The 13,266-nt window shown below is 39.6% G+C and overlaps 1 protein-coding gene across 1 annotated transcript in view; it reads left to right on the forward strand.

The window, feature by feature from the left end:
• myo3a (myosin IIIA) overlaps nt 1-7,283 on the forward strand; it is a 437,289-nt gene extending 430,006 nt beyond the window's left edge. The window contains exon 37 of the mRNA XM_063042509.1: nt 6,865-7,283. Coding sequence (XP_062898579.1) covers nt 6,865-6,970 — 106 coding nt within the window. The 3' untranslated portion in view covers nt 6,971-7,283. The remainder of the gene's footprint in view (nt 1-6,864) is intronic.
• The last annotated feature ends 5,983 nt before the right edge of the window (nt 7,284-13,266 follow it).

The raw sequence follows: 13,266 nt of genomic DNA on the forward strand, positions 1-13,266 counted from the left end.
AAGGAGATTGACTCTAACTAGGTGTAAAGCCCACTCAGCTGGAAAAGCAGAAATGAAAACCTCATGGAGGGAAACTGCTGAACAAATGAATATACTGATTTGGGACATTTGTACCTGTTTGTAAAATAAGTATCTGTTAGTCTCATGAGACCATGGATTTGCGCCTTGGAAGGTTTCCAGGGCGCAGGCCTGGGCAAGGTTGTATGGAAGACCGGCAGTTGCCCATGCGGCAAGTCTCCCCTCTCCACACCACCGATGTTGTCCAAGGGAAGGGCACTGTTTGTAAAATATGAAGCTGTGTGTTGGTTTCAGGACGAAGGAGAAAACAATTGCATTCCTTGGTTTTCTATTCATTCCTCATTGGTGCCAACAATCTTTGTGTACTATTATCTCAGTAATTGTGGGAGCTTCTTGGGAGTGATCATGAATAGTTCTGCTGAATTATATTCCTCTTTATGGCAGACATTGTTTGGACAAGATGGAACAGCATACTGTATACTTACTGATCTAGAATGGGTTATTTATCTGTTTTTTCAAAGGAATCAGAAGTCTTGAATGCAGAACAAGGTTTTGATTTCTGACCATACCTTGCAACAAGACTTTCCTTCGGTTAATTTGGGTAGTACGGACAGCTGCATCCTGCTACTCCTGAGTGATGCCCAGTGACATGCAAGATGATGCCTAACTAGCCTCCAACACTGGAAGTACATGCTCTTTCTGGTTATTAAGTCTATTTATTGGGTCAGTATAAAAGGCTTCCATAATTGGATGAATGTCTTGTGCACTGCACTGTGGTTTATGTAAAATGTCACTGAGGTAAAACTTTGCCTTCCCTACATTGATGCCTCCACTCCACAAGTAAATGATTATTTCTTGTTTCTCCTGGCAGGATATGGGTTAATAACATAGAAAAGATTATTTCCATACCAAATTGGTGTATTTCTATTGCATGGATACTTCATCCCATGCTTGCCTACACTTCTGAGAAAAAGGCAATCACTCATCCAGTTATTTGTGGAGCAGGCAGTGGAACTATGTGGGAGCTTCTGTAATGAAGTGTTCACTGATTGTTGTATGGCTCCTATATAGCAAGGCCTCTCAGATGATAACAGGAGATATGACTACAGTGCACAACTAATGAATGCATGTGTAGCAGCCCAACATCTGATGGAAATGCCTACCAGCATGCTGTGAGGAAGATTCCATTATCTGGGTTGATCTGGAGGCACTCTGTAATACCAAGCAGACCCAATCTCAAGATTAATGCTGGGAATAATACAGGTTCACCCCTTATCTCCAGCCTTAAAGTGAGCAACTAGAAAGAAGAACAAAGAGACTGATTCACAAATATCTCAAAAATTGCAATGCCAATAACTACACCCAAATACACTCCTCATCAGAATTTTCACATCTAATCTTGACCTTGATCTTTGCCATATCAGTGTAAAGACCAGGTTATTCCTGTTTTCAAGAGTTTTTAAATTAAGTCAGATGTAGATTAAAACTTTGATTTTTGGTTCTCCCATGCAGCACAATGTAAAGATAAAGTCAACACAAAATAAACAATCTAAGCTAAGGTTATAAACCAAAGCTACCCATATCTCAAGTAATGAACTTTGTCTAATCCTATACTATTTCCAGTTCACATGAAGAGCAAGTGGCTGGGCTAGCTGGCTGAAATAATCAGCTTTAGTTAAGTCAGAAGTCTTAGCAGAGTAGTAGTGGTGATATCATGAAGGGGTATACCCAAAGGACAGCAGATACATATTTCACCTCCATACAGATTGTCACCTCGGCTATCCTAATGATCCCTTTGAGTACGTGTTGCTGAAGTATTATCACAGCCTTTTGTTTCAGTTATCTTGTGCCCATCCATCAAATTATTAGCATAATAGCATTACTTTACTTAGCGATAGCAGGTCGTAGAAGGTTTGGAAACCAGATATATCCCCACTGCTGCAGCTGAATGTTCCAACTGTAGTCCAAAGCCTCCACTCAGGTCTTAGATGGTTTTCACTTGCTCGGCAGTAGAACTGAAATATTGGTCAATGGAAGCTGAATTATCCTCAGCTCTAGAACTGCTCTTGGAGACGCCATCCACCTGCATTGCTATAAAGGACGAGTTCTATTCCCATGCAAGTTGGTGCCCTTTGACATTATTTACAGACTGTGTCATAGTTCTGCCAATATAACAAATATTCTGTTGTACATACCATCTACGAGCTTCACCTGTACCTGTCCCATCAAATTGCCAATCTAGATCTTCCCAAATAGAACTTGTATCAACTCACCAAACCAGCTGGCAGCTAGTTTATCCTTCTTTTATTAGTGTAGCCTCAGACCTCACCACATGCAAATTTTGTCTATTCCATTCTCTACATACAGTATATACAATGTTAGTACACTATATACAATGAATATGGGCATCTGATATGAGGAATGCTTTTATTGGCCATCCATTCTGCCCTGTTCTGATATAATTTCTGCTTCTTATAAAGGTCTGTAGAATGCTCCAGTGAAATAAGTTCATGCTTTAAAGTGAATGCAGGGGATCATTTTTTCTTCAGGAACATATTTAAAATACCAGAGGGCACAGCCTCAGAAATCCCTTTAGAACAGAGATAAGGGGGAGTTTCTTTAGCCAGAGGGTGGTGAATCTGTGGAATTCATTGCCACAGATGACTGTGGAGGTGAAGTCATTTGATATATTTAAAAGAAAGGTTGATAGGTTCTTGATTAGCCAGGGCATCAACAGCTATGGAGAGAAGACAGGAGAATAGGGTCAAGGGGGATAATTGATCAGCCCTGATGGAATGATGGAGCAGACTCTATGGGTTGAATGGCATAATTTTGTTCCTATGTCTTATGGTCTAATACTGAACAGCTACCTCAATGCTAAGGCCAGTGAAAATATTGGAGGCTCTTAGTGTAATGTGAACTTATTGGTAAGAATGATCCAGAAAAAAATTACATAGCCAAAATATAAAGGCAAAAGAAGGCCCGAAATATGAGTGCTGACTTTAATGACCAGAACTGATGTCTTTCTTTAACTAAGACAGACAGACAGACACACACACACACACACACACTCACTCATCTAAGATACTAAAAGCTTTTTTAAGTATATAAAGGGTAAAAGAGAGTTGAGGGTAGATATAGGACCAATAGAAAATGATGCTGGAGATATTGTAATGAAAGACACAGAGATGGCAGAGGAACTGAATGCATATTTTGCCACAGTTTTCACAGCGGAAGACATCTGCAGTAAACCGGACACTCAAGAGTGTCAGGGAAGTGAAGTTTGTGCAGTGAAAATTACAACTGAGAAGGTGCTCAGGAAGCTTAATGGCCTGAGGGTGGATTAATCTCCTGGACCTGATGGAATGCACCCTCGGGTTCTGAAAGAAGTAGCTGGGGAGATTGTGGAGGCACTAACAATGATCTTTCAAGAATCGATAGATTCTGGCATTGTGCTGGATGACTGGAAAATTGCAAATGTTACTCTGCAATTTAAGAAGGGTAGGAGGCAGCAGAAAGGAATCTATAGACCTGTTAGCCTAATTTAAGTTGTTGGGAAGTTATTGGAATGGATTGTTAGGGATGAGATTATGGATTACCTGGAGGCACATGACAAGATAGACCAAAGCCAGCATGATTTCCTGAAAGGAAAATCCTGCCTGACCAACCTACTACAGAAGGCCTTTGACAAGGTGCCACACATGAGGATGCCTAGCAAGATAAGAGCCCATGGAGTTACAAGGGAGTTACTAGCGTGGGTGGAGCATTGGCTGATTGGCAGAAAACAGAGAGTGGGAATAACGGGATCCTATTCTGGCTGGCTAACGGTTACCAGTGGAGTTCCACAGGGAACACACATCAAAGTTGCTGGTGAACGCAGCAGGCCAGGCAGCTTCTCTAGGAAGAGGTAGAGTCGACGTTTCAGGCCGAGACCCTTCGTCAGAAGTTCCACAGGGGTTGGTTTTGGGACTGCGGCTTTTACTATGCATGTCAATGATTTGGACAATGGGATTAATGGATTTGTGACTAAATTTGCCGATGATACAAAGATAGATGCAGGGGCGTGTAGTGTTGAGGAATCAGAGAGCCTGCAAGGAGACTTAGATAGTTTAGGGGAATGGTCTAAGAAGTGGCAAATGAAATACAGTGTTGGAAAGTGTATGGTCATGCACTTCGTTGGAAAAAATAAATGGGCTGTCTATTATTTAGATGGGGAGAGAATTCAAAATGCAGAGATCAAAAGGACTTGACAGTCCTTGTGCAGGATACCCTAAAGGTTAACCTCCAGGTTGAGGCAGTGGTGAAGAAGGCAAATGCAATGCAATGTTGGCATTCATTTTTGGAGGTGATGTTGAGGCTCTATAAGGCACTTATGAGACCACACTTGGAGTATTGTGTGCAGTTTTGGGCTCCTTATTTTAGAAAGAATATACTGACATTGGAGAGGGTTCAGAGAAGATTCACGCATCTCTTGGGCTGTATTCCCTGGAGTTCAGGAGAATGAGGGGGGATCTCATAGAAACATTCCAAATGTTCAAAAGCCTGAACAGATTAGATATGGCAAAGTTATTTCCCATGGTAGGGGATTCTGGGACAAGAGGACATGACTTCAGGATTGAAGGAGGTCCATTTAGAACAGAGATGTGGAGAAATTACTTTAGTCAGAGGGTGGTACATCTGTGGAATTTGTTGCCACAAGTGGCTGTGGGGACCAAGTCATTGGGTGCATTTAAGGCAGAGATAGATAGTTTATTGATTAGCCAGGGCATCAATGGGTATGGGGAGAAGGTAGGGGAGTGGGGATGACTGGAAGGATTGGATCAGCCCATGACTGAATGACGGAGCAGACTCAATGGGCCAAATGGCCTACTTCTGCTCCTATATGTTATGGTCTTATGGTGTATGGTCTTAACTACAGACAAGAAGGAAACAATGCTGCAGGCAAGCTCACTATAATCCCTGAGAACTTCTATTATTCTGTCAACCTATCTAAATAAGATCTTACTTGCTTTTTCAAAACACTATATTTACACCCTAGCATTGCCAGGAGCCCCTTGTACGCCTTTTAGACTTGTGTGACATTTTCATTCTACCTACCTCCACCTCTAATCTTGGCCTTTTCTCCCTGCCACTTATCACAGAGTCAAGAGCAGATTTTATGGGAACAGTAAGATATTTATTGTGGCTTGGCAGCGTAGCGGTTAAAGTAACACTATTACAGTGCCAGTGGCCCAGGTTCAAATCCTGCTATGATGTAAGGAGATTGTACATTCCCCCATAACCGCAAGGATTTCCGATGGGTGCTCCAGTTTCTTTCACATTCAAATAATATACAGGTTAGTAGGTTAATTGTTTGCATGGGTGTAATCAGGCAGCATGGACTTGTTGGGCTGGAAACACTGTACCTGTTATGCTGCCTTTCTAAAAACTATATATATTTTGAACAATAGCCCTTGGGACAACTGAGTAACTTTTCATTCCAAGGTAGTGTCAAATATAACTATCCATCTCCTGTTCTAACTGAGTCAATTTATAATCTATCCACAATTTGTTTGAATTCAGCATCAACGTTAGATTAGTCAAACTTTTATTTTCCTCTCTCCTCTCGTTTATATTTGGTCTAAAATACAATTGACCAACCAGAGTGGACCTCTCCTGGCTCTAACACCCCGCTGCTAGAGCACCTATTTGAAAAGTGACTGCAGTAGTTATTTTTGTGTTACTATAACTCGAATTATCAGCTGAAAAAGAGGAGCTCGGTATAAAACTTCTTAAAGAAAGAGACAGCTTTAAGTTTTAAATTTTATTTCATCTCTATGTAATACTGACCAGAATTCTTATTTAGCAGCTAATGTGTAAATAACATCACTTTTATTTGCATTTCAATATACCCTCCCAAAGATTTTCTGAATACATCTCAGTTCCCTCAGATTATCATGGAAATCAAAAGAGCTGTGCTGGATTGTATTTCATTTTGTTTCTTAAATTCAAATTCCCGAACAAATCAGAAATAACTAATGCTTTGGCATGCTTTTTTGTCCAGTGTTTATAAATTTTACAATGTTAATTGATTGTTGTCACATTACATTCTATATAATTATATCATATTGATTATAATGTGTTTAATAGCAAATTATTACTCTTCTGTTTTCCTTCCTTTAAACACATATTTTGCAAATTGCTGGCATTGTTGTTTGAGGTGTTCTGTATTTACTTTCTACCCCTGCACATCAGTACCAAATATACCATTGCACCTAAAAGCAAATTCCAAGCATTCTTCATTTTCTATTGTGCTGTACTAAAAAAATCAGCCTTAATTTGCTCTTTTGTTGCCATTTCTGTTTATCTGTACAACTGAGTGAGACAGCCATGAAATATGACCAATAATTACATGGGCAAAAATTACACAATATTGCGACTGGTCAGCACTGCTTCCTTTTCAAGTGGGCATAGATTTATAAACAGCTTATTGAATTAGACTGTGCACAGAGAAAGTAAGTTATTTAGTTCACTTCTATCCCAATTACATTCAGACTGTTGCCTCTTAGGCTCTGTTTGTATTTCCCATTGCAATTCATGTTAATGAAAATGCTTACTGGACAGAATTCCCTTTTGTAGTTCATTTTCATGATGTTTGCAAACAACACCTGTTTACCTATTGCGGCATTAATGTTCAATGCGTAATCTTCCCAAGAAATCAGAAATGTGATGGGATATCAATTTGCGAAGTAGCTTATTAAGGTCAACTCATGCATAGTTGCAGGAAGATAAAGCATTTTAAATATATTGGTATATTTTCCAGCAATAAAAGTATAGCTAATGATTACATTTGACTTTAATCCTCAGCACATCCGTTCTACAAGAAGAAATTCAAGATGAAGATAATCCATATGACTATAGAAAACTACTTCGTAAAACCTCCCAAAGGAATCGTCTCGTTGAGCCTTGCTAATTTATAATCATGGAACCCATTGCCTTGAGTACTATTAAAACAAATTCCTAGTACCACTAAAAGTCAACTGTTGTACATAGGTTCAACTTGAACAGTATTAGTAATTTGCATTTGTAGCGTTCTTAAAAGTATTCCAGACACAGGCGGTAAAATATTTTGTGTTTAAAATGTATGTTGGATCTTTTGAAGATCATAATTAATGCTTTTTGTTAAAATATAAAGCCAAATATTGATATATGTTGATATTTCAAAAATGGATAGGAAATGAAGCCAGTTGACTCATATTACAGTGATATACATATGAAACATTAATGGAAAGAAGAAATAAATTATAACTTTTTAGCTAATAATGTGTCCCATGCTATACCATACTTAAGATGATCCTGTCTGATGTGTCAGAAAACAAAGAATCTCTAAATGTCTTTCTTTAACTAAGACAGACACACACACACACACACACACACACACACACACACACACACACATTAATGTTTGATGCATTTTGATATTAGGGATCAATTATTGTGTTGCTTGAATTTCCAGCATCTGCAGATTTCCCTGTGTTTACGATTTACATAAGGCAGTTATTTTCAACTTAGTAAACACTAAGGACATGAGTGAGTCATGACTTAACTTCCCATTAAAACCCCAAAACACAATACAGAATACAATTTTCTACATTTTAAACATTCAGTTGCAATAAAATGTCTGAGAATGACAAAATCTAAAATTGATTTATTATACAGTAACATCAGACATGACTGGGGATATTTTATACAATAACTAACTGCTTTAATATCCTCCAATAATTCAAAGTTATTTTAAAATCATACTCTGTCTAAGATAACAAGTATTAGCATGTTCACAGGGCATCAAACCCAATGACATAGTTTTACAGTGAAGGCACTCTTGTAATGGAAGAAATGCAAATACTAATTTATGTGTAGTAAGCTTACACAAACAGAAGATCGGGTGAGATAACTGCATATAGACAACATCATTCCTGCGATTTCATTGCACACTTTGGGGAGACCAGTGTGGATGTTGTCTTGTTTTTGGACAAGCTATCAGTGGATTAGTTCTGTTCTATTCTGGGAATCTGAGGAGAATCACAATCCATGCTGTCTAACTTCTTCCAAAGTAGTCTTCTTGCGAACTGTACAAGGCTAAATATTCTGAGCTTGCTTTTATTCTGATAACCCTTTCTCTATCATGTGACTTTGGAGAAAATCTGATACTAGACACACAATGGAGAGTAGATAATAAATAGTCATTAGTCACACACAGATCTTTATTCTTTTTCCAGACTTTAATAATGAATATTTTTCATCACGCAAACATGCAGACAGGTATACTGAATATATAGATCTCTTCCAGTTCAGTGAAGTACCTGGATAAGAGAGGTATATGGGAGGGAAGGTTTAGATTGATTATAGAGTAGGCTAAAATGGTGGCACAATATTATAGGCTGAAGGACTTGTGCTGTAATGTTCTATGTTCTATAAACCTTTCATGGCAGCAGTTTGGTTAGGTTACTGAACTTGTCCTCAAAGGTGTGTACTATTCCTCCAGATCCGTAATTTCAAAGGTCCTAATTTTTTAGATTATAAAGACACGTAGTCCTCTTTTATTGTCATTTAGTAATGCATGCATTAAGAAATGATACAATATTGTAGCCAAAGAACTTAAATTCAAATGAATAAATCTGCAACAAAATGTTAGCATCAGTAATGGGGCACTATTAAGCCTTAGGACTGCCATTAAAACTCATTTGTTTCACTCATGACAATCAAGAAAGGAAACCTAACATTCTTATGTGTTCTGATCCAGAAGTGACTGCAATCTATCAATGTGGTTTACTAAACTGCCCTTGGAAAATGTCAGGGGAGCTTTTAGGGATGGTAAGTAATTGCTCTCATTTCCATTGGTGCAATATACCATGAAGAAATGTTTTAAAGGAAGGATGAGAATGTGGTTGAATTGGTTCAGACAGCAGTGCTCAGCCTTTACCCACGGACATATTTACATTTTAAGGATCTGCAGTCAGTCATCTTCAGCTCAGCTTCCACTGAGCGGGATATAGATAGCAATTAAGTGTCTGGTTGCTCACACAGGTTTAAGTAAATAATTCAAAGAATCAAAATCATTTTAATAAACTTATATTAATTTAAAATCACCTCAGAGTATTATAAATTAATTAGAATCATCAAGATGAAGTAAGATATTGCAAAACAAAACAAGCCAGATATCTACATCAATACTCATTAAAGGCTGGAGGAACTCAGGTGAACAGGCAACATTTATGGAGAAAAATGAACTGTCAATGTTTCAGGACAAGACTCTTCAGCAGGATTCTTCTGGGCTGAGACTCTTCATCAAGATCTGCGTTTATTTCCCAATCAAGCTTAGTTACCAAGTAACATACCAAACACCCTGGCATAAAGTTGAGAGTCCAAACATGAAGTGCAGCCACCCGCTCAGGCCTCAGGTCAAGAGGCTGGCGCTCTGCCATGGCTGAGACGAGCAGTGGAATGGTAGGTCTGATGGACTGACCCCTGACCTTCTGGTTTGCCAAGTACAGGAGTCAGAAAGTGCATCAAATGTGCAAGCCAGTTACCCAGCATGTCGCTAGAGAAGCACCCACTGAAGATGAGTACAATCCAGCCCAATCTAAATTCCAAAGCTCTTAAGAAGTTATAGACTCATTGAGATATACAGACAGAAACAGGCCCTTCAGATCAATGGTCCATTCCAACTAATAATCCAACTTCTTTCAAGGTTCAAAGAAAATTTTTTATCAAAGCATATGAGATGGTCATTAAGAGGGAAAAGATGAACTATGAAAGGAAGCTAGCAAATAGTATCAAAGAGGATACTAAAAGCTTTTTCAAGTATATGAAGAGTAAAAGACAGGTGAGAGTAGATATAGGACCGATAGAAAATGATACTGGAGTAATTGTAATGGGAGATAAGGAGATGGCAGAGGAACTGAAGAGTATTTTGCATCAGTCTTCACTGAGGAAGACATCAGCAGTATACTGGACACTCAAGGGTGTCAGGGCAGAGAAGCGTGCGCAGTCACAATTATGACAGAGAAAGTACTCAGGAAGCTGAATAGTCTAAGGGTAAATAAATCTCCTGGACCAGATGGAATGCACCCTCGTGTTCTGAAGGAAGTAGCTGTGGAGATTGTGGAGACATTGACAATGATCTTTCAAAAGCCGATAGATTCTGATATGGTTCCGGAGGACTGGAAGATTGCAAATGTCACTCCGCTATTTAAGGAGGGGGCAAGGAAGCAAAAACAAAATTATAGACCTGCTAGCTTGACATCGGTAGTTGGGAAGTTGTTGGAGTCAATTGTCAAGGATGATGTTACGGAGTACCTGGAGACATATGACAAGATAGGCAGAACTCAGCATGGTTTCCTTGAAGGAAAATCTTGCCTGACAAACCTATTGCAATTTTTTGAGGAAATTACAAGTAGGCTAGACAAGGAAGATGCAGTGGATGTTGTGTATTTGGATTTTCAGAAGACCTTTGACAAGGTGCCGCACATAAGGCTGCTAAACAAGATAAGAGCCCATGGAATTACGGGAAACTTACACACATGGATAGAGCATTGGTTGATTGGCAGGAAACAGAGAGTGGGAATAAAGGGATCCCATTCTGGTTGGCTGCCACTTACCAGTGGTGTTCCACAGGGGTCCGTGTTGGGGTCGCTTCTTTTTATGTTGTACATCAGTGATTTGGATTATGGAATAGATGGCTTTGTGGCTGAGTTTGCTGATGATACAAAGATAGGTGGAGGGGCCGGTAGTGCTGAGGAAACAGAGTCTGCAGCGATACTTTGGATAGATTGGGAGAATGGGCAAAGGAGTGGCAAATGAAATACAATGTTGGAAAGTGGTTATGCACTTTCATAGAAGAAATAAATGGGCAGACTATTGTTTAAATGGGGAGAGAACTCAAACTCTGAGATGCAACAGGACTTGGGAGTTTTCGTGCAGGATACCCTTAAGGTTAACCTTCAGGTTGAGTTGGTGGTGAAAAAGGCAAATGCAATGTTGGCATTCATTTCTAGAGGAATAGAGTATAGGAGCAGGGATTGTGATGTTCAGGCTCCTTAAGGCACTGGTAAGACCTCACTTGGAGTACTGTGGGCAGTTTTTGGCTCCTTATTTAAGAAAGGATGTGCTGACGTTGGAGGGGGTTCAGAGAAGATTCACTAGAATGATTCTGGGAATGAGAGGGTTAACATATGAGAAAAGTTTGATCACTCTTGGACTGTACTCCTTGGAGTTTAGAAGAATGAGGGGAGACCTCATAGAAACATTTAGAATGTTGAAAGGCATGGACAGAGTGGATGTGGCAAAGTTGTTTCCCATGGTGGGGGAGTCTAGTACGAGAGGGCATGACTTAAGGATTGAAGGGCGCACATTCAGAACAGAGATGCGATGAGAGGGTAGTGAATCTGTGGAATTTGTTGCCATGGGCAGCAGTGGAGGTCAAGTCATTGAGTGTATCTAAGGCAGAGATTGATAGGTATCTGAATAGCCAGGGCATCAAAGGTTATGGTGAGAAGACGGGGGAGTGGGACTAAATGGGAGAATGGATCAGCTCATGATAAAATGGCGGAGCAGACTCGATGGGCCGAATGGCCGACTTCTGCTCCTTTGTCTTACGGTCTTATGGTCTTATACATATATGTCAATATACACAGTGCTGAGTTTCATTTTCTCCTGCATTATCAATAAATCCATAATAGAATAATAATCATAATAGAATCAATGACAGCCTGCACTAACTGAGCATTCAACCAGTGTGCAAAAGACAACATACTGTGCAGAAACAAAACCATAATAATAATAATAATAATAATAATAATAAATAAGCCACAAATGTTGAGACTATGAGATGTAGGGTCCTTGAAAGTGAGGTTGACTAGGTTGTGAGAACATTTGGGTGATGGGGCAAGTGAAGCTGAGTGAAGTTATCCCGTTGGTTGAAGAGCCTGAAGTTTATGGAGTAACTGTTCCTGAATGGTGGAGTGTGAGTCCTGAAGCTCCTGTGCCCTCTTCCTAATGGCAGAAGTGAGGAGAGAGTGTGACCTAGGCAGTGCGGGTCCCTGATGATGGATGCTGCTTTCCTGCGACTATGCTCCCTGTAGATGTGCTCAGTGCTGGGGAGGGTTTTATCTGTGATGGACTGGGCCATATCCACTTGTTTTTGCAGGATTTTCCATTTAAGGGCATTGGTGTTTCCATACCAGGCCATGATGCAACCAATCAATATACTCTCCACCACACATCTATGGAAGTTTGTCAAAGTTATAGGTGTCATGCTGAATCTTCTCAAACTCAAGAAGTAGAGGCATTGCCATGCTTTCCTTGTAATTGCACTTACGTACTGGGCCCAAGGCATAACCTCTGAGAAGCTAACACCAAGTTCTTAGAAATTGCTGACACCCTCCACCTCTGTTTTCTCCAATGGGGACTGGCTCATGGATCTCTGGTTTCCTCCTCCTGAAGACAATAATTATCTCCTTGGTCTTGCTGTCCTTGAGCAACAGGTTGTTGTTGTAGTTTATTAACACAAGATTGTTTATCCTCCCCATATTCTTACCAATTCATCCCTCCATGCCCCCTTACCAACATGCACAGAATCTCGTCTACACAGAAGGAGCAAATTATAGTGGTCAACCTGCTCATCTTTGGGTGTGGGAGGAAAATGGACTACCAAGAGGAAACCCAATCCATCATAGAGTATAATATACGGCCATGTGAGGAAGCAATTTTACTAGCCGTTTCACTGTGTTACCCCTTTCAGACTCCAGATCTCCATAAACAGGATGATTACATCCTCAACAAGCTGTAAATCTGACCAAATGGTTGTTTTTCTCAATACCCTTATGTGAAACATGTAGTGTAATGCAGTGTTATAGCCATCAATCTTTACATCAGTCTGAGGCTGTAAATCTCTCATCTCCATTATATACACTAGACTTTCATACTTGAAAAAAATCAAAGCTTTAATGAATAGTTTTGATTGCTTAAAAAAGTTGTTTTATCTTAATTTATGGAAGCACATTTTATACATTGTGCATTTATACATTAAGAATTATGCTTGCATTTTAAACATAGCAAACTGTTTTACTGTATAATTATGCAGCAAATGAGTCAATTTCTTTGCCAGCTTAGATGGCAGTGAGATGATTGTAGTTCAATCAGAGGCTATGTCTGGAAAAAAAAACGAGAGAGTGAGCTGATTATGTGGTCAGTATGTAATTGTATGTT

Source organism: Mobula hypostoma, chromosome 3 (genome assembly GCF_963921235.1).
Source record: "Mobula hypostoma chromosome 3, sMobHyp1.1, whole genome shotgun sequence".
Classification (NCBI taxonomy): Eukaryota; Metazoa; Chordata; class Chondrichthyes; order Myliobatiformes; family Myliobatidae; genus Mobula; species Mobula hypostoma.